A 21,746-nucleotide genomic window follows, 5' to 3' on the forward strand; every position below is an offset into this window, starting at 1 on the left:
GCCTGTGTGTGCACTTCAATAAACCTCACCTCTGTCAGCGCTTAGAGCCACACACACTTCATCTTTCTAGGAAGAGTGGAAAACACTGCTCAAACACTGCTCTCTCTCTCTCTCTCTCTCTCTCTCTCATTTCAGAAGGGTCAATCACAAATGTAAAGAGGGTTAGATGAGTGATTTAAGTGTAGAGCTATACATAAAAATGAAACAATTGTTTGACAGAACATTTCACGATTGTCTCTCTGGATACTTTAGTTATTCCAGAGAGAAGGGGGTTTATTATTAGTAAAGCCTGACAAAACGAGTGCTTGGGACTACAAGGTTCCAGGGCCGGCGGAAGAATGAATCAGTTGAACGGGCCTTTGATTTCCATAGGCGGGGCACGTTTTTGCACGGGACCTCCTATGTGTGCAACCAGAAATGCTTGCGTTTAGATGTGTTTTTATGGGTGTAATAGCAAAGACCATAGGCTGCTCGTGAGTTTCAAGTTTGGGGAAGCTTGCAATTTACCATTTCTACCGATCTGTGTGCCAGTTATGATTATTTTGATATACGCATTTTTGTGGAACAGTTTCATTTCAATAATTACATTTTAGTTTCTCAAAATCATTGTCATGTGGTTAATCATACAAATCGGAAGTAAAATGATACAAGTCTAAAAGTTAAAAATCAACTATGGCAAGAGCACTACCCTCTGCCATATGGACACATTAATATTCTGTGACCCATTGGCGGCTAAAGAAATGAGAGCATAGAACTCAGAGATAGCCTATTGGCCAATGCAGCAGTAGGCCTATAACTTCCATCATCAACTAAGTAAAATACATAGGCCTAAAGCTGACAAATAAAAACAGTAGAAAATATCCTGCTGAAAATTCTGGTTCCACATTAATCTCTCTACTCCGCCTGTCTGCCTCTCTTTCTATCCGTTTTGACTTGAGCTATTGCTAGTGAAGTGCAACATTGTATTAAATCATCACTGGTTCCAGCCTGAAGCTGTAGCTAGCGAACTTGCATCATTGTATCAACTAGCCTATTTCTGACCCTCCGAGTTTCCTGGGCCAGTGAGCTCAGGACAGACAACTGTTGTATTATGACGTTTCCACTGGATATATAGGATCATCAGATCATGATATTTTGCTCTTTCACACCGAGGCTTGGTTATTAATAATAATTTATAATTTATTAATAAATTAATTTATTAATAAATAATATAATTTATTATTATATTATTATTATTTTTTAAATACTGAGGAACTATCATTCGCAATGGATATTCAAAAAACAGAATTAGTTGACTTTTGTGAGGCAAACAAAAAATGACTGGGAAGCTCAGCTTACAGGCTATGTGCACGCTGCCCATCAAATGAGGTGGAAACTGAGCATCCAAATGTATGACTATTAGAGACATATTTCCCTCAGATTACACAGATCCACAAACCCAATTTTAATAAACTCCCATATCTACTGTGGTTCTAAATCAATAGCTGTTTAGTGGTCTGAAAATGTTGGAAACATTAACTTGCTTGACCATGCTCTAGGTCTGTTACTATACAGTTGAAGTCAGAAGTTTACATACACTTAGGTTGGAGTCATTAAAACTCGTTTTTCAACCACTCCACACATTTCTTGTTAACAAACTATAGTTTTAGCAAGTCGGTTAGGACATCTACTTTGTGCATGACACAAGTAATTTTTCCAACAATTGTTTACAGACAGATTATTTCACATATAATTCACTGTATCACAATTCCAGTGGGTCAGAAGTTAACATACACTAAGTCGACTGTGCCTTTAAACAGCTTAGAAAATTCCAAAAAATGATGTCATGGCTTTAGAAGCTTCTGAGAGGCTAATTGACATAATTTGAGTCAATTGGAGGTGTACCTATGGATGTATTTCAAGGCCTACCTTCAAACTCAGTGCCTCTTTGCTTGACATCATGGGAAAATCAAAAGAAATCAGCCAAGACCTCAGAAAAAAAATTGTAGACCTCCACAAGTCTGGTTCATCCTTGGGAGCAATTTCCAAACGCCGGAAGGTACCACGTTCATCTGTACAAACAATAGTACGCAAGTATAAACACCATGAGACCACGCAGCTGTCATACCACTCAGGAAGGAGACGCGTTCTGTCTCCTTGAGATGAACGTACTTTGGTGTGAAAAGTGCAAATCAATCCCAGAACAACGGCAAAGGACCTTGTGAAGATGCTGGAGGAAACAGCTACAAAAGTATCTATATCCACAGCAAAACGAGTCCTATATAGACTTAATCTGAAAGGCCGCTCAGCAAGGAAGAAGCCACTGCTCCAAAACCGCCATAAAAAAATCCAGACTACGGTTTGCAACTGCACATAGGGACAAAGATTGTACTTTTTGGAGAAATGTCCTTTGGTCTGATGAAACAAAAATAGAACTGTTTGGCCATAATGACCATCGTTATGTTTGGAGGAAAAAGTGGGATGCTTGCAAGACGAAGAACACCATCCCAACCGTGAAGCACGGTGGTTGGCAGCATCATGTTGTAGGGGTGCTTTGCAGGAGGGACTGGTGCACTTCACAAAATAGATGGCATCCTGAGAATGGAAAATTATGTGGATATATTGAAGCAACATCTCAAGACATCAGTCAGGAAGTTAAAGCTTGGTCGCAAATGGGTCTTCCAAATGCACAATGACCCCAAGCATACTTCCAAAGTTGTGGCAAAATGGCTTAAGGACAACAAAGTCAAGGTATTGGAGTGGCCATCACAAAGCCCTGACCTCAATCCCATAGAAAATTTGTGGGCAGAACTGAAAAAGCATGTGCGAGCAAGGAGGCCTACAAACCTGACTCCGTTACACCAGCTCTGTCAGGAGGAATGGGACAAAAATTCACCCAACTTATTGTGGGAAGCTTGTGGAAGACTACGCGAAACGTTTGACCCAAGTTAAACAATTTAAAAGCAATGCTACCAAATACTAATTGAGTGTATGTAAACTTCTGTCCCACTGGGAATGTGATGAAAGAAATAAAAGCTGAAATAAATCATGCTCTCTACTATTATTTCTGACATTTCACATTCTTAAAATAAAGTGGTGATCCTAACTGACCTAAGACAGGGAATTTTTACTAGGATTAAATGTCAGGAATTGTAAAAAACTGAGTTTAAATGTAGTTGGCTAAGGTGTATGTAAACTTCCAACTTCAACTGTATATCCTTTGTGGACTTCACTGGACAGAGGTTGCTATTCGGTTTTGTGTTAAAAGAAAGGTGTGGTTGAATTTATTCTGCCACTGTGTCTTATTGTCTCGGGCCTTTAGGCCTGTATGTCATGGTGCAATTATCACACACGGCTCCCCCAGTGATTGGGGAACATTTGATCTCAATCACTTTCATGGGAATATGCATTTAGATCTTCTTGAATTACTGTTTCGTGAGCAAATTAGAGTAGATGGTATTAAAAAACGGTAGATAGAGCCTTCCTGTATTTTGATTAAATCATAGCACATTCTGCTTAGTTGCACTCTGTTTTGATTTTTGGCCGCGTGAGATTTTTGTTGGGACTATTCAGCTAACCATCCTAAAATCTCAGAAGAAATTAGGTGGTGTTTTTGATGTTACTGCAACGTTATATTATGCTAATATTTGGTTATGTGGAATACTAATGAATCATTATGTGATCTTCCAAGACACTGATTTAGCTTGGATCTAACTTTTCTAAACGAGCACCATTGTGAGAGGTGCAGCACTAGCCTACACCTGTTGCACCAAACAAGCAGTTGAAGCGCAATTAGTCTACACTATTGTTGCCTCGCACAACATTTGGTGATGCAGAAACGAGGGACCACAGGTGTGGCCGTTTTATGAAAATCGGGGAATATTTGGCCAAGGAAACATTTCTGGTTGGTCTCAGGGAATGTAAAATAGTTAGGAAGGGAGACTTTTCAAACAGGAATGAGTTTGAGTGAAGTAGCAGCAAAGATGTTGAATGAGAAACTACCACATCCTTATGATATATATGTTTTCATTCGCGAAACTTGACCGCAAGAGACAGGTTGGTTGTCTGACTGAAATACGGGCCAAATCGACCTATTTTTCTAAATGAGTGGAGTTGGAATTTGTTGATATAATGCGGGACATGTTTGTTTGTTTTCGGAACAAAGGGACAAAATGCGGGACAGCCCGCAAAATCCGGGACAGGTGGTCATCCTAAATTGGACCACTGGGAGAGGGGTGTCTGCTCCTAGGGATTTCCCATCCATGTACTGTTAGTGATGCTAATAGTAAAGCCAAGCCATTTCGATCTTTGTTGCTAGAATTGTGCTTTTGATATAAAATAATAGAAAATATGGTTATTCTTATGTCATTGACACCTTACAGTTTGATAAGATACAACGTCTGTGGTTCTAATGTATCAACAATATTATTTACCTGTGTTATTACTTTGTAGTAACAGTTGCAGGCTTAAGGAGGGTGAGTAAGGATACAAGTACTCTATTTACTTTTGGCTTAGTGTGACTCATCTTGTTGCAATCTCTCTCAGCAAACGATATTCATTACCAAAGAAGGAGGTGAGCATGCACTGGGGAATACTTTGCATACATATGGATAATATAGATGACATATAAATGTGACGTCAAACATCTCCATCCTAAATACATTTTCTGGATAGCACCTTACATCCTCCTCTGAATGCAATGCAATCGATATATGCAATGAAAATAGCTTAGGCTACGCTAAGAGTTGCACACCACACTAAAACATTACAAACGTATATTGCGATTGCTTGATTCATATACCTGATCTCAAAGAGCAGCCTGTTGTTAGGCATAAGCCCTTTCTTGATGCTTTTAAATTCTACAGTATTGCTTCCATGACCTCCAGTATTAACCAGTGAGAAGTTGAGATCCTAACAGCTACATCTTATAAATTCCTGGATGAGGTCATTGTTGATATTAACATAGAGGTTTGGATCATATCCTGCTGGGTTTTTTTCTTCTGAGCTCCACTTGCTTTTTAAGGAGCGTCAACGGCGCGTCTGGTACCTCGGCTAAAAACTTACTGTTGGACGCATCACTGTGGAGAGAGGAGGGTGCATATTTTACGCTTGGAGATAGGTGAGTCAAATTACATTTTGAGAATTAAAAAACAACTTCTAACCTAGTAATATTCGTTTTTAGTGTTGGGATAAAGTTTATCTTTGACTGGGAAAATTCCAGCGCACCAGACTGTTTATGCGAAAAAGTTAAACTTTTTTTGTTATATATTTCTTTACTCCCCTTTATGTCTATGAGATGAGTACATGTTTAAATCACATTTGTTGTGTTTTTGTTCAATTCTGACTTTGGGTCCAAGCAACAACAAAAAATGGACACAAGGTGCATGTGCATTTGGGCACATTGAATGCTGGTGTACATAATTAAATTCCACGTAGTTGGCACCAGTAGCTTTAAAAAGAGGTCTGATAAGGAAGGCTGGAATTTTAATAGTCAGTGATATGAAGTAAAGTTCCATCCCTGGAGGCATGTGGTGTCTTTATTCTTAGTGCATTTTAGCCTATTGGCAATTATTTATCTCAAGTATATTTTTTAAAGAAGCTGTTGCAGTACATTTTGTGGACTGAAAATGTATAGATTTTCAGATAAAACCAAAGATCTGTGAGTGTCTATATGCATATGGTTATTGTGTGGCTTGGTAAATTACTGAAGCCTATGTGGTCAGTTTTAATGGTTTAAAATGAGCCGTTTGGTACATTTACTAGTGCTTTTAATTTCAAGTTTTATAGTTTACTGACATATGGAAAAAATAAGTAACTGAAAACCATTTTATTTACATTTTATTGTGTTCTGTACACAGATGATGTAATCTATTCAATCAAACCCTGAAACCAGCTTTCTGGCATAAGTCAAAAGCAGCATTTGTCTTCCTCAAGCAAAATATTGTGTACAATGGGACTCACAAAAAACTGTATTGTATATAATGTTGTTTTGGACATATCCAATAGTCAAAATGTGGTATCCAGTATTAATTGAATAGGGCCCTGACCCCATGTCTACATCAACAGTGCTCAAGAATACCATAATAACACTAGCCTACCTCCCACCAGCGGGTTATTCAAGGTCAGCCCAAAAACCCTTTACAAAACACACAGTACAATAGGTTGCCCTCAGTCCTGCTACACTTTACTGGTTAAGCCAGCTGCCAAGCCAAATGTATGATGTAATTTTCTCCCAGCAGCAGCTTCAGAACACCTGGGGAGGCCCCTCCTCTTCTAGTGTGACTGGCTCTCATTGTGCCAATGACATCACCATTTTAGGCAATAAAAGCCGAAATTATTTTTTGTTTGGATTGGGTTCAGCGCCCATAACTTTTCATAATATGGTACATTAATTATATGGTACTTTACAGTACACTCCTTGTCTCTAACCAGACTGATTGATTCAGTCCTGTTTCAGTCCATGTGAGCATTTGTGCCTTCGTGAAGAATGTGTTCATGCAAAGTTTAATCTGATCAACCAGTCATATACCAGCGTGGCACACCAGCAATAGCAGCAGGACCCAATGTTTGCAGACATAATGCCCATTGGAACACATTGTGACATTGATTATGTTAGATCAGAGGGCTCCACTACTGGAGGGCCTTGTGTTTCCTGTATGGTCCACATCAGTCCCAGGGGGACACCTGGCCTTCTGCCCAAGAAGACAGCCTCTGGAGCATTAGTGTCCTCTGTTTACTCTCACTGTGTGTGTGTGTGTGTGTGTAGGCTTGCACCTATGTGTACTTGTTGGTTAAGGGGCTTGTAAGTAAGCATTTCACTGTAAGGTCTACACCTGTTGTATTCGGTGCATGTGACAAATAACATTTGATTTGAAGTGTGTGTAGAGGAGTGGAGCATATGAAATAATGATACAGCACGCTCACTAGCCTTCCAGCTGACTGCTGAGTATATCCTAATTAGGCAATGTAGTGTGTCTGACTGACCGGCTGGCTGTGAGGGAAGCAACATTGTCTCCAATGGAGGCAGAACTGTACCTCCCTGCCTTACACATTTTACATTTTGGTCATCTATCCAGAGCGACTTACAAGAGCAATTAGTGGTAAGTGCCTTGCTCAAGGGCACATCAACATATTTCGAACCAGATTTTGGGGATTCAAACCAGCGATGTTTCAGTTACTGGCCCAACGCTCTTAACTGCTAGGGTACCTATCACCCATCTCCACATCCACACCTCATTGTGTTGTTACAGAGAAAGAGAGCGAGAGAGAGCTCATAACCCTCTCCCAGACCCTCTTTCCAATTGGCAGAAGTACTGTGTGACTCTCCAAATGACTATGACCATATTTTGCAACTGGGGCTCACCACTTTTTAAGGGCGGTCTGCAGGCTTATAGGGAGGGATGAAGTGAGTCTATTTCTTTTAAGAGCTCTTTCCATCGTCCTACTTGACATATACTGGGGATAGACTCCTCAATCTATCTTTATGAACAGAGCAGACTGGGCTATTGGAGCAGTTTACTTTTGGAGAGATTCAGAGAGCTGTGAGTCATGCAGAAGAAATGGGAGCTTGAAGTGTTGGCCGGGCCCACTGTGAAATCCTTATCAGTGTGTGTGCGTGTGCGCTTGTGTTTGTGTGTGGAGCTCAATGTCATGGAAGGGAGGGTTTGGAGGGTGGTGAATGGAAAAACACATATCCCCCCCACACCCCCTCTTGTTTGGAAACACTGTTGCCCTCGATTGACACATAGGACCGAGAATAAATGTGTGGTTGTCTAAGGAGTAGTGACCTTTGTGTGCAAGTGTGACGTGGATATCATGTCAGTGTCATGTCCGGTTGCGAGATGATGATGTGGGCATGTGATCACGTCAGACTTGTTGACAAAATGGCTCCTTGTGTCCACTCAGAAATCACACATATTTGACCCAGGTCTGTCTCCACCTTCACCTCTGTTGTTTCTAGGGAACATGTGTTGATATAGTTCTGTGTCTGTCACTGTGTCTGTGTTTGTGTGAGTGGTGGTGAGTCAGTAATACAATAGTACTCCCCTGAGATTAGACGGCCTTATCACTGCCCTTTCCACTGACCAGGACCAGATGGTGACAGAGTCACAACAGAACTCAGAGAGACAGACAGAGGGAACATTCTGAGAAATTACCCTTTGGATAGGCTGTCCTTTTGTTTCTGTCGGGGCTATTTCAACCATACATTAACTAAATTATCACGATTAGAGGCTGACATTTTTTGCCAGAGAGCTGGTCATTGAGAATGTGTTATTTAAGCAATAAGGCCCGATGGGGTGTGTTATATGGCCAACATACCACGGCCCAGGGCTGTTCTTAGGCACCACACAACACTGAGTGCCTGGATACAGCCCGTAGCTGTGGTATATTGGCCATATACCACAAACACAGAGGTGCCTTATTGCTATTATAAACTGGTTACCGACATAATTAGAGCAGTAAAAATAAATGTTTTGTCATACCCGTGGTATACGGTCTGATATACCACGGCTGTCAGCCAATCAGCATTCAGGGCTTGAACCACCCAGTTTATAATGACAACTTAAACACAGCCGCACAAGATGAATAATGCATGTTGCCAGTGGACGTCAGTGTTACTGTAACACATGGTAAGGGATCATTTGTGCTGTAGGGTAGGTTATCAACAGATCTACGAACTGTGATAAAACCGCAGACAATGTACCAGTGATATAGCTGTCTCACAGGGCTATGGTGATCTTAGGTTGTGTCTGTACACACTGTACACTAGGCTGTACGGTAGAAGGGGTGTCGGCATGTTCTAATGACCCAATCAGGACCTACTCCTGCATCTGGTCAGGAAGTCCACTCCAGACATCCTATTTTTTCTTACCTCTCTAATCCCACTGGTAACATGTGCAATACGACTGTCTGGTTAGATATATGATGTTAATGCACAGAGGATTTCAAATGATGTCATTATCTACCACCACTGCTACTGAACGGCTGCCGGGTTATCCTCTGAACAGTTCTTTTAATCTCTGCCAGGGAGCATAAAGACCGAGACCAATAGCGTTTCATGTAGTGGAGTGCTAGGAAGCATTGAGGGAGAGCAAATATGCGGTGCAGAGATTGTAGAGTCCTGATATCTGTGTCCCGGTTGGATAGGTAGATACAACTGAACGTGGTCAACATATTCTACTTCAGTACGTCACATGTATTGTCAACATTTTAACACTTCGGTGTTTATGGCTATTGGCTGACTAACTCCTATCAGTTTCCATCTTTAGATTGGAAAAGGTATTTGTGGTTCTTGTGTGGTTTGTTGTTGCTGATGGAGCCAGGGTGAGTGTGTGGTGCTATTTCTGTCCTGTTTGAAGGCAGTACCTAAGGGACTGGCGGGCGGGTGTGCATTCCTCTGCTATTGTCTACTAGGGGAATAGACACAGTCTCAATAGCAGTACCCACAAATGAGCATGTCACCGCTGTCAGCATTCCAATCGCGCATGCATACAGGGACATGCACGGACACATGCACAGACGCACGCACGCACGCACGTTCACACACACACACACACACACACACACACACACACACACACACACACACACACACACACACACACACACACACACACACACATGCACAAACACACAAACACTGATTTATATTGTCAACACAACAACTGCCTGTTACAGAGGGAGGGGGAGATGGAGGGAGAGAGGAGAGAGATATTGAGAAAGGATCAAGAAAAATAACAACTGAGGGAGGCCGTACAAGGGAGAAAGGGACAGGGATGACAATAATGGGGGGGATGAGTGTACTAAACAGAGGACAGAAGACAGGGCTCTTACTCAGGGGGCTTAAAAGGGCAATCTGTGATTGCCACATCAATTTTGGGATTTTTAAATGTATGATATGATTTATACATGCCTCATGAGCTTAGTCCAACTGTCCTACCCCACCAAAACCCCAAATATAAGCTTACTTTAATGTTTGTAAATAATGTAAAATGTAAACAAGCACTGAATAGACTTCAAATATGGCTATTCAGTGAAATCAAAATATTTTGATTTCATGCATGGTCAGCTCTTGCGTCCATAGCTTTGTATATGAATTTGAGTGGTTACATTTTTCCAAACCCATCCCTCAGCTTTTTATTAAAACAGTGGCAGGGAGTCACTGATCTACAGATTGCCCCTTTAAGTGGTGTGTTGTGGTGTCCATGATACCTACCTGATCATAAATGCTACTGTGTGGGTTTAGTTTAACTGAGGGACAGGTGATTTACACAGACAGGCAACAAAAGAACAAACAATAAGTTCAAACCTCAATAATGGGAGAAAACAAATTCTGTGACGACAACCAAATGCCTTAAACAAGCCTCCACTACTTTGAATTCTCTCCACAGGATCTGTTGTCCTCTGGCTTATTCTCCTGGTTGACATGGGTTTCATCCCAAATGGCACCCTATTCCCTATATAGTGCACTGCTTTTGACCATTGTCCATGGGGCTCTAGTCAAGTGTAGTGCACTGCGCAGGAGATCGGATGCCATTTGGGAGAAACACAGGGAGAAGTGCTGAGACATGGTAGACTCATCAGGGCAAGTAAACAATGGGGATCATGGGTCTTTACTCGGGTCATTGACTTGATGATGTCTTGATTATTTAATCCAGTTTCCGTCATTACCTACCATACTTTCCTGTTCATTGTGTGTGTGTGTCTAGAACCACACTTCCCTGGCAATTCCCAGCCCTAATATTAACATGGCATAAGTCGTGGCAAAATGTGTAGAATTGCAGGAAATTCGCTTTTAAGCTGCAACAACCTCTCTCCACCCCATGACAAAGTGAAGGCAAGCCCTGGCTATTGGTATAATGCATTTAGTTAAGAGAGTTAAGTAGTTTAACTGCACAAATATATTGATTGCACAAATCCGTTGTCTGCATGTGTGGGTACGCAGACTTGCGAGCCACTGCGGTCCCTCATGATGAGTTCATATTTTTGTGGCCCCCACCCCCATCAATGTGGCCCATCCCGGGTCTATGGTGTATAGTTCCTTTTGAGTTACAAAATAAATCCCTCTTACTGTGAACAGCTTCGCTCCTTTCAAGGAAATATTTTCACAGAGACACCAAAGTCACAGAGAGGTATTCAACATTGGAAAAAAAGTGTTTGAAAATGTGTCTTTTTTTTCTCCTTTGGATCTTAAATGCATCTTGTGTTTGTGCCTTGAAGAACCTTGTCTGCGAGCACTTCAGAGCATAGTTTCTAGAACACATAATCTGGTTATGTAAATACAGACGCAACATGCACACATATGCACGCACAGACAGACAGACACACACACTAAGTGTTGATGGTAATATAAACAGCGTTACTAAACAAACTAACCATAAATTACGGCTTGATTAATACACTGTTTGCACCATGTCTTTCAGCACTTTCACTGAGTAATGATATCAGCTTGCTGGTTGGTCACAGTGTTGCACTCAGCCACTGTCTCAATGTTAATATAATGTATATATTATATATAAAAATAACATAGGGGGCAGTGTGGGTATATGTTGACTCTGATGTCCCAGCCATGGTATTGGCTTTCTCTGTCCATCTCCCCCCCAACATTCTATTCTTCTGATACATATCTTAAAATGGAATGGATAGTTCATGGTTGGGTTTGGGTGTGGGGTTAGGGGGTGAAGGGGCGGCTGTGGGCGTCAGGCTGTGGGTCAGAGGGGGTGTATATATAACCCATACCTTGGTAGGGTGTGTGGTCTTCTCCTTTCTCCCTGTGTGGATGCTACTCTCTCCTCCGGTCCTTGGATTTGTCTTTCTCCTCTCCTTACCTCTCTTACCTGGACCAAAACATGGCTTACAGACTTTCAGGTAGCTAAAGAAATAGGCTGATGGAGTGTGGGGTTGCATTGTGATGGATGCGTGTCTTGTTCATATGGGTTCAATCCATTACTGATACCTGGTGCTGGACTAGTGGTGGTGGTTTGGTGAGATTTTCTCAAGTTTGGTCAAAGACACTGGCTGGTAGGTTGTGGAAAGTTCCTCTTGGGCCTTGGCTAGAAATATGGGTTTGTTTGGTGCGTCAGAAAGGACATTTTGTGAGGAACCACTACTCTGGAGTTCATTTTCTAATTGTTGCATTTTTGGTGGAAAGGAAGCTAAGGTCTTATGACACCACAGAGGGAGCAAAGAGGTCCCTCGAGTAAGTTGAAAAATAATTCTGGAGAAAAGTGATGGTTTGACCTTTTTCAAGGCAATGCTATTTACAGCTGGATTGATGCATCTGTATCATGGAAATGGAGTCCTTGGGACAGCATCATTCAGGCTGTAAGTAGTGGATCAAAGATGATTCATTCAATATTTTTTTATTGGGTACATTTCAAGTCAGACAGAGATATCACATGGTAGATACTATACATTCAGTGCCTTCAGAAAGTACTCAGACCCCTTGACTTTTTCCACATTTTGTTGTGCTACAAAGTATTATTAAAATGTATTTAATTGTAATTTTTTTGCAACAATCTACATAAAATACTTTATAATGTCAAAGTGGAAGGAAAAATGTAACTAATATATATTGATTAGATAAGAATTCACCCCCCTAAGTCAATACATGTTAGAATCACCTTTAGCAGCGATTACAGCTGTGAGTCTTTTTGGGTATGTCTCTAAGCGCTTTACACACCTAGGATTGTGCAATATTTGCCAATTTATTATTTTTAAGCTCTGTCAAGTTGGTTGTTGATCATTGCTAGACAGCCATTTTCAAGTCTTGCCAGAGATTTTCAAGCAGATTTAAGTCAAAACTAGGCCACTCAGGAACATTCAAGGTTGTTTGGTAAGAAACTGTAGTGTAGACTTGACCTTGTGTTTTAGGGTTATTGTCCTGCTTAAAGGTGAATTAATCTCAGAGAGTCTGTTGGAAATCAGACTGAACCAGGTTTTCCTCTAGGATTTGACTTGTTCTTAGCTACATTCAGTTTATTTTTATCTTGCAAAACTCTGCAATTCTTGATGACAAGCATACTCATAACTGCCGAGTGGCGCATCGGTCTAAGGCAATGCATCTCAGTGCTAGAGGTGTCACTACAGACCCTGGTTTGATTCCAGGCTGTATCATAACCGGGCGTGATTGTGAGTCCCTTAGGGCGGCGCACAATTGGCCCAGCGTCGTCCAGGTTAGGGTTTGGCCGTCATTGTAAATAAGAACCTAGTTAAATAACATTTACAAAATAACAATGCAGCCACCTCCATGCTTGATCATTTGTAGAGTGGTACCCAGTGCTGTGTTGCATTTGCCCCAAACACTGTATTCAGAACAAAAAGTGAATTCCTTTGCCTCATTTATTTTGCATTATTACTTTAGTACCTTGTTGCAAACAGGATGCATGTTTTGGAATATTTTGTATTCTGTACAGGCTTCCTTATTTTCACTCTGTCATGCAGGTTAGTATTGTGGAGTAACTACAATGTTATTGATCCGTCCTCAGTTCTCCTACCACGGCCATAATTCTCTGCAATCATTTTAAAATCATCATTGGCCTCATGGTGAAATCCCTGAGCATTTTTTCTTCCTCTCTGGCAACTGCATTAGGAAGGATGCCTAAATCTTTGTATTGATACAACATCCAATGCCCAATTAATAACTTCACCGTCCATGCTCAAAGGGATATCATTTTTTTCTTTTTACCAATCTATCATTTGGTGCCCTTCTTTCTGAGGCATTGAATCCGTTTGAATCTGTGCTTGAAATTTGCTACTCAACTGAGGGACCTTACAGATAATTGTATGTGTGGGGTACAGAGATGGGGTAGTCATTCAAAAATCATGTTAACCACTATTATTGCACACAGAGTCTGTGCAACTTGTGCGATTTGTTAAGCAAATGTTTACTCCTGAACTTATTTAGGCTTGTCATAACAAAGGGGTTGAATACTTATTGACTCAAGACTCAAAATTCCACTTTGACATTATGGGGTATTATGTTTAGATCAATTTAATACATTTTATATCCAGGCTGTCACGCAAACAAAATGTGGAAAAAAGTCAAGGGGTGTGAATACTTTCTGAAGTCACTGTAGCAGTTGATCTTACCTCCATAACCCTCTCTCTGGGGTCCGTTTGGCTCTGATCTGCCATCAGTAAGCCATCCGTGATCAATGTTAATGAGAGCCAGGCTCTGTGAGGCTATCCCTGGCACCATCCTGGTTCACCACTCACTGTGCTCTTACTCTGACCTTTCCACTGTAAAGTGTTTCTCCCACCCCAGGGACCAAAGTGGTGTACTCTAACCCCTCCTACAAAGAGTGCTGGTGCATACCATGGCTGTTTCTGTGGAAGCAGCTGTGTGATTGGCAGTAGCTGAAAGGCTTAGCGCTTAATCACAGTGCTCTTTTATTAGGCACATCTAGACCCACAATGGTCACGGTGGCACAGTGGCATCCACAGTGTCCTCAAAAGTCAATCATCTGACTTTGTGGGCCTAGGTGTCCCTGACATACAGGCACAGTGCTTACACACTCAGAATGGAATGCATGGTTAACTCAGTTTGAGATGGATTTGGGCTTCTGAGACTGTGATACCTTGATACCCTACTGCCTCTAAGCCATTGATCCGGTCCTGCCAATTGGATTCTATTGAACTGATCCCGACTGGCTCGTACCACTGAGATAAGAATGGGGATGACTCACCGGTGGCTCTGTATAGGGGCTCAAGCCAGGCTGCCTCCTTTATCCCTCTGGCACAGTGAAGACAGGCCTCTCTCTTTCCCCTCTTCTACGAATCCATCCATCCTCACTGTACACTACAGCTGGGAGAGAACACATACCACAGCGGCTCTAACTCATCCCGTTCTGTTCACCACACTCACTGTTGACCACATCCCCAGGCCACTCGAAGAGCACCAATTGGCACTCGTCAATATTTGCAGTGTTCCCGCGGCTACCAGGATATATTGTCATTCCATCATTAGTATTTCCCCCCATTGCTCTCATTGTATTAAAAAGGTTTAAGATACTTGAGCGCTCACAATAATATCACATCTGTTGTCTCATTAATCAGAGATATTTTCGTGAAGACGGGTTGGTTGTTTAGCAACAAAACCAACGCATGCACAACTATGGGGCAAAACAGACAGGGTTGGCTTAGATTGTTGACAACATGTAAACTGTATTTTGTCTCCAATGTTTATTGAAAACATAAATACATTTGCACAATCAGCACTTGTCTCTTAAATAAGGAGATGATCGTGGACTACAGGAAAAGGAGGACAGAGCACGCCCCCATTCTCATCGATGGGGCTGCATTGGAGCAGGTTGAGAGCTTCTAGTTCCTTGGCGTCTTCATCACTAACAAACTAACATGGTCCAAGCACAGCAAGACAGTCGCGAAGAGGGCACGACAAAACCTATTCCCCCTCAGTAGACTGAAAAGATTTGGCATGGGTCCTCAGAAGGTTATACAGCCGCACCATCGAGAGCATCCTGACGGGTTGCATCACTGCCTGGTATGGCAACTGCTCAGCCTCCGACCGCAAGTCACTACAGAGGGTAGTGCGTACGGCCCAGTACATCACTGGGGCCAAGCTTCCTGCCATCCAGGACCTCTATACCAGGCGGTGTCAGAGGAAGGCCCTAAAAATTGTCAAAGACTCCAGCCACCCTAGTCATAGACTGTTCTCTCTGCTACCGCACGGCAAGCGGTACCGGAGCGCCAAGTCTAGGTCCAAGAGGCTTCTTTAATAACGCTACCTACATATTATTACTTCAAGTACCTCGACAAACCGGTGCCCCCGCACATTGCCTCTGTACCGGTACCCCCGGTATATAGCCTCGCTATTGTTATTTTACTGCTGCTCTTTAAAATTATTTGTTACTTTCATTTTATTTTTTTGTATTTTTCTTAACTGCATTGTTGGTTAAGGGCTTGTAAGTAAGCATTTCACTGTAAGGTCTACACCTGTTGTATTCGGTGCACGTGACAAATAACATTTGATACCCTGATGAAGACAGCTTGGACATAAATGTTTTTGCATCTGAGCTCCTAGAGTGTGCGGCTCTCCTTTATTTTTTAAGTATTCGGCGCATGTGACATGCGATTTGATTTGAAATACATTGTTACAGTTGGTTAGGTAGCTAGCATATTTGAGCCACTTACAATTCACATTGTCAGCTAACCCATCTATGAGACATGTAGGAGGCTTGCAAGTGCATGACATTGACAATCAAGATGATCACGATGACACATACTGTAGGTCACTGACAGGCTGAAAGAGCATTGTTCATTCCAGGGAGGCCATAGAACACAACCAATCTCTTCCAGGACACAGCTGGGTCTTCACCCTTACAAAAAAAGATTGCAGTTTTGAAACTGCAGTAAAAGTACAGTAACTGTAGTTGACTGCTATTTTGGAGGCAGTAATTGCAGAATAACTGCAGTGTACTGCAGTTATACTGCACTCTAACTGCATTTATACTACAAAATTACTGCAGTAAAAAAAAACGGTTATTTTGGATGCAGTATTTGCAGCATACTGCAGTTATACTGCACTCTAATTAAGTAATAAGACACGAGGGGGTGTGGTATATGGCCAATAAACCACGGCTAAGGGATGTTCTTAGGCACTGCGCAACCCCAGAGGTGCCTTATTGCTATTATAAACTGGTTATAATACATGCAGTAAAAATACATGTTTTGTCATACCCGTGGTATACGGTCTAATATACCATGGCTGTCAGCCAATCAGTATTCAGGGCTTGAAGCACCAAGTTTATAACTACAGTTATATTGCAGTGTACTGCAGTTATACTGCACTCTGACTGCAATATTTTTTCCCAAGGGCAGTGTTGGGGAGTAGTGAACTACATGTAGTTCAACTAGTAATTTAACTCATTTCTGCAGTAGCTTGGTGGTAGTTGAACTAAATAAAATCTAGGTAGTGTTTTCACTAGTTAATTGCTTACTACTGGAACCACACACTACTTTTAATGCAAAAACCTGAGAAAATATGGGTGAAGTGGGCATTAATTTACATTCTATAAACATATGACCCCAAAGGTATCGGTCTTGCAATTTGTATTCTATGACATTTCAGATCTACATATGATAATCTTTCACAAAGTAGTTTGGATGTAGTGAACTACTTTTTCAAGGTAACTTTAGTTAAGTAAACTATATGTTTCTTAAGGGTAGCTTTAGTGCAGCTTAACCTTCTTCCAGTGTGAAATAATTGGTAGCTTGGTAAACTATATGTTTCTTAAGGGTAGCTTTAGTGTAGCTTAACCTTCTTCCAGTGTGAAATAATTGGTAGCTTGGGAAACTATATTTTCAGAGTATCTTCTCCAACACTGTTGGTCTTATCCTGACGGATGACCCGCCTGTGCTGCCCATTGTGATCGGAATGTTAATGAGAGGAGCAGAGGACGGTTTTGTTTACAGCCAATGAAATGGCGCTGCCAAAAAGAAGACAACGGCAGAGAGGTTGGATGGGATGTGATGGACTGAATGAGCCAGGCACTCTAAAAATATGACTTAAACTTTCCAACAAAGCCTGATAAAGTCAGCCAACCCCCGCAGGGCCGAGTTAGACACAGCGTGATGACTACATGCTAAAGCTCTGTTCACAGCCAGACATCTGTGGGTCATTTTGAGGCAGCCATTTTCCACACACTTCCCTCAGACCCTTGGCATGCCGGTGCTAAGCCCCTTGCCTGGTTGGGTCTGATTAGAGGACAGAACTCGTACTGGGATGCCAGCTTGAACATGTATTTTTCTTAGCTTGGATGATGGATAGGTTTTGTGTGTCTGGGTGCCTGCTAGACAGGGCCATGTTTTGTCAACATGACAGTGTGTGTTAATGGCAGTGGTGGAAAAAGTACCCAATTGTCATACCTTAATAGAAAATGACTCAAGTAAAAGTCACCCAGTAAAATACTACTTGAGTAAAAGTCTAAAAGTATTTGGTTTTAAATATACTTAAGTATCAAAAGTATAAATCATTTAAAATTCCCTATATTAAGCAAACCAGACAGCACCATTTTTTTTTTTTTTTTTTTTTTTTTTTTTTTTTAAATTTACGGCTAGCCAGGGGCACACTCCAACACTCAAGCATAATTTACAAACGAAGCATTTGTGTTTATCGAGTCCGCCAGATCAGAGGCAGTAGGGATGAGCAGGAATGTTCTCTTTATACGTGCATGAATTTGAACGTTTTCCTGCCCTGCTAGCCATTCAAAACGTAACGAGTACTTTCGGATGTCAGGGAAAATGTATGGAGTAAAAAGTACATTATTGTCTTTAGGAATGTTGTGAAATAAAAGTAGTGAAAAATATAAATAGTAAAGTACAGATACCACAAAAAACTACTTAAGTACTTTACACCACTGGTTAATGGCAGTGTGAGGACGTTTGGAGAGCCCTGAGTCATTATTCAGGTCTGGCTGCATGCATTGTAGATGGCTGAGGAACAAGTTTCAAGTTCAAGCTTTAATGTCATGTGCACAAGTAACACTTTTGCTTTGGTTACTACATGATTCCATATGTGTTATTTCATAGTTTTGACGTCTTCACTATTATTCTACAATGTAGAAAATAGTAAAAATAATGAAAAACCCTGGAATGAGTCAGTGTGTCCAAACTTTTAACTGGTACTGTATATATGACTTGTTCCCCAAGGTAAATGTGATTGTTGTTTGTACAGGGCCGAGGAGCTACTCTACTTCCACCATGACTGAACGCTTTGACTGTTACTATTGCCGTGACAACCTGCATGGGAAGAAGTATGTGATGAAGGATGAGAAGCACGTGTGTACAAAGTGCTTCGACAAACTCTGTGCCAACACATGCGCCGAATGCCGTCGCCCCATTGGGGCTGATGCCAAGGTGGGTATTGTGTATGTCCTTGTGAGTGTGTGTGTACCCTTAAATGTGTGTTCATAAAGCTGATTGGCTTCAGTTCATATGTCCAGATTAAGGCCAGTGTTGCATATCTGTGCCAGTATCCACAAAGCCTTTCAGAGTAGGAGTGTTGATATAAGATCAATTTAGCCGTTTAGATAATAACGAATATGATTATATGGACAGGTGGCGACCTGATCCTGGGGCAGCCGCCTCCACAACATAACAGTCACAGATACTTACTTGTGTTATAGCCACTATCATTGCTAACGAACCCTGAAATATTATACCATTCACATTGTTTCACCATGACTAGTGTCTACCCCAGGGTGTCCGTTTGGCTGTCAGTCCCTTCATGGTATGCTGCACTCAAATTCACGTAATCTACACTAATGCTTTCCAGAAGGACATACTCTTTTTTTCTGGCTAACACCTCTGAATACCGTCGCCAACAAATGATTGGGGAAAGAGCCTCAGTTTGATGAGGTGTGTAGGAAGCCCATGTGAATGAATGCATCTCACGCCTTTCCCTCCCTCCTCTCTGTCCAGGAGCTGAACCATAAGAACCGTCACTGGCACGAGGACTGCTTCCGCTGTGCCAAGTGCTACAAGCCCCTGGCTAACGAGCCCTTCGGCGCCAGGGACGACGGAAAGATCATGTGTGGCACGTGTGGCTCCCGCGAGGATGGCAACCGGTGCCAGGCCTGCTACAAGGTGGTCATGCCAGGTGGGCTTAACCATACCCATAATACACTTCTTTCTTAAAAGTGACCTAGCAGTGTGCAGATGGCCGCTGTTTACATTTATGTTGTTCTTGTGAAGCCCAGGGCAAATTCCGACACTATGTGCGTTCGTAAATTCAGAGCGTTGTCAGATGGTCCGTTTGTAAATTCAGAGCTTTTAGCTCTCAGTCTCGGAGCGTTCAGAACGCACATTGGACGCTCTGGCCGAGGAGTACGGTTGATCCGACTGTTCTGACCTCACACTCGCAGTCAAGTACCCAAGCCATCTTGCTAGCTACTTTCAGACACAAATGAGAGAACATCTCACTGGCCACTTTACTCGCCCTAGCACAACTGGTTAGACTGTTTATGTTATCTAGAGCGTTAGTGACTAACTGAGCTGCTGGCAACAAATGAATTACGTGTATTTTCCGAAGCTTACTGATACCAGTCATATTCAACAGGTGTTGCGCATTCGTAAATTAATCCGTTATTCGGCACTCTGGGACACTCAGACAAGAGTACTCTGAAATCGGAGTAGATAGACAGTGAATTTACGAACTCACCCACTGTGTGAAACAAGGGTCTGTTTTCTCATCTATTATATCTTTGACTGCCAGGCACGCAGAATGTGGAGTATAAGAACAAGGTGTGGCATGAGGAGTGCTTCACCTGCTTCGAGTGCAAGCAACCAATCCGCTCGCAGAGCTTCCTGAACAAGGGCGACGACATATTCTGCGGCCCGTGCCACGAGAAGAAATTTGCCAAGAAATGCTTCCACTGCAAGCAGGTGCATAAGACCTGCCCCTTCACACACCCACAAACAGAACAAAATCATTGTCATTCTGTCTGAATTTTGTTAAATTATTTCCTGCCATGTTAGTGTAATTACAGGCCTAATTATAGCATTCTTATACTCAAGTATACCAACAGAAGGTACAAGTTAAAAGAAAATGCTTTGTTATTCATACAGAATAAGTACATGGTCTTCCAATGCAACTAACATGGTTTTTCTCCCCCCAGCCCATCACCACAGGTGGTATAAGCTACCAGGACCAGCCCTGGCACTCCGAGTGCTTTGTGTGTCGTACATGCCGTAAGGGCCTGGCCGGAACCCGCTTTACCTCCCACGAGGAGCATGTCTACTGTGTGGACTGCTACAAGACCTCCGTGGCCAAGCAGTGCAACGGCTGCAAGAATCCCATCACAGGTCAGACACCCACACTTTACATTAACATTTATTCTATGGACACTTTTTATAATAAATGAAGGATTTCATTGTGTAGGATGGAATGTTTTTAGTGAGATTCAGTGGCATTAATAAGATGTTATGGCTGTAAACTAGTTATAATATATCTGGCCCATTACTATGCTGCACATACTATCTCCCATAATACAGGGTTTGGCCATGGGACCAACGTGGTGAACTACGAGGGTCACTCCTGGCACGAGAACTGCTTCAATTGCAAGAAATGCTCCCTCTCCCTGGCCAACAAGCGCTTTGTCATCAACGGAGAGGACATCTACTGCCCTGACTGTGCTAAGAAGCTGTGAGCATAGCCAGCAACGGGGCCAAATAAGTGCCCTGTCTCATTCATGTTGGGGGCAGAACATAAACGGGATAAGCCAACTAACTCAAATTAAGTGGCCAATCAAGGGTTTAAAAGAGAAAGCATGTATTAGGTTAATCACCTGAATGAAATCTAACAGCAGTTGAATATGAATCTTGTTCCACTGTTTTCTGTCATTGTTTAATACTAACACACCAAGTGGTTTGTTTTTTTTGGCCTACAATATGTAATACTAACAAGCTTGGGTCAAATTCAGAACTCTGCATAATCATTAGGGAATGCCCTTTTCAGCTCCTTACTGGAACAGTAATGGCTGTTACATGCTTCCTGTTGCTTCTTGAATCATATACTAGCTAAGTAATCAGTCATGGTGTCTCTCAAGTGATGTGTTTGAAGAGCTGTTGAGGGTTTTGTGTGTTGTGCTTCAATAATCAGTATGGACAAACTAGGTCTTCGTAGGTATCAAAGTGTTATGCTCAGAGTCTAATCATGTACTCAGCTTTTTGAAGTGAATGCACATTATTGATCAATAAAGGTAAGCTCCAAAATTGTGTTTATTTCCCTCTGCTCGACAAATGAAACC

At 41.9% G+C, this 21,746-nt stretch overlaps 1 protein-coding gene across 2 annotated transcripts; it reads left to right on the top strand.

Moving 5' to 3' along the window:
* Window positions 1–4,940: 4,940 nt before the first annotated feature.
* Window positions 4,941–21,711, top strand: LOC139574234 (four and a half LIM domains protein 1-like). 2 transcript variants are annotated; one of them, XM_071398622.1, is made up of 6 exons: window positions 4,941–5,098; window positions 18,674–18,855; window positions 19,420–19,597; window positions 20,213–20,382; window positions 20,616–20,802; window positions 20,992–21,711. In XM_071398622.1, the coding sequence occupies exons 2-6, from the start codon at window positions 18,700–18,702 to the stop codon at window positions 21,144–21,146; spliced, it is 846 nt and encodes a 281-aa protein (XP_071254723.1). In that variant the 5' UTR covers window positions 4,941–5,098; window positions 18,674–18,699; the 3' UTR covers window positions 21,147–21,711. The 2 variants fall into 2 exon arrangements, with proteins under 2 accessions (XP_071254723.1, XP_071254722.1); XM_071398621.1 differs by lacking the exon at window positions 4,941–5,098 and adding an exon at window positions 11,731–11,847.
* Window positions 21,712–21,746: the final 35 nt, after the last annotated feature.

The sequence above is a fragment of the Salvelinus alpinus genome, chromosome 4, assembly GCF_045679555.1.
Source record: "Salvelinus alpinus chromosome 4, SLU_Salpinus.1, whole genome shotgun sequence".
In the NCBI taxonomy this organism is placed as follows: domain Eukaryota; kingdom Metazoa; phylum Chordata; class Actinopteri; order Salmoniformes; family Salmonidae; genus Salvelinus; species Salvelinus alpinus.

Excerpts from the sequence above, each read along its gene's own strand:
- LOC139574234 (XM_071398621.1), top strand. Across the intron at positions 18,856-19,419 it reads CCATTGGGGCTGATGCCAAG|GAGCTGAACCATAAGAACCG; the intron begins GTGGGTATTGTG and ends CTCTCTGTCCAG. Across the intron at positions 20,383-20,615 it reads AATGCTTCCACTGCAAGCAG|CCCATCACCACAGGTGGTAT; the intron begins GTGCATAAGACC and ends TTCTCCCCCCAG.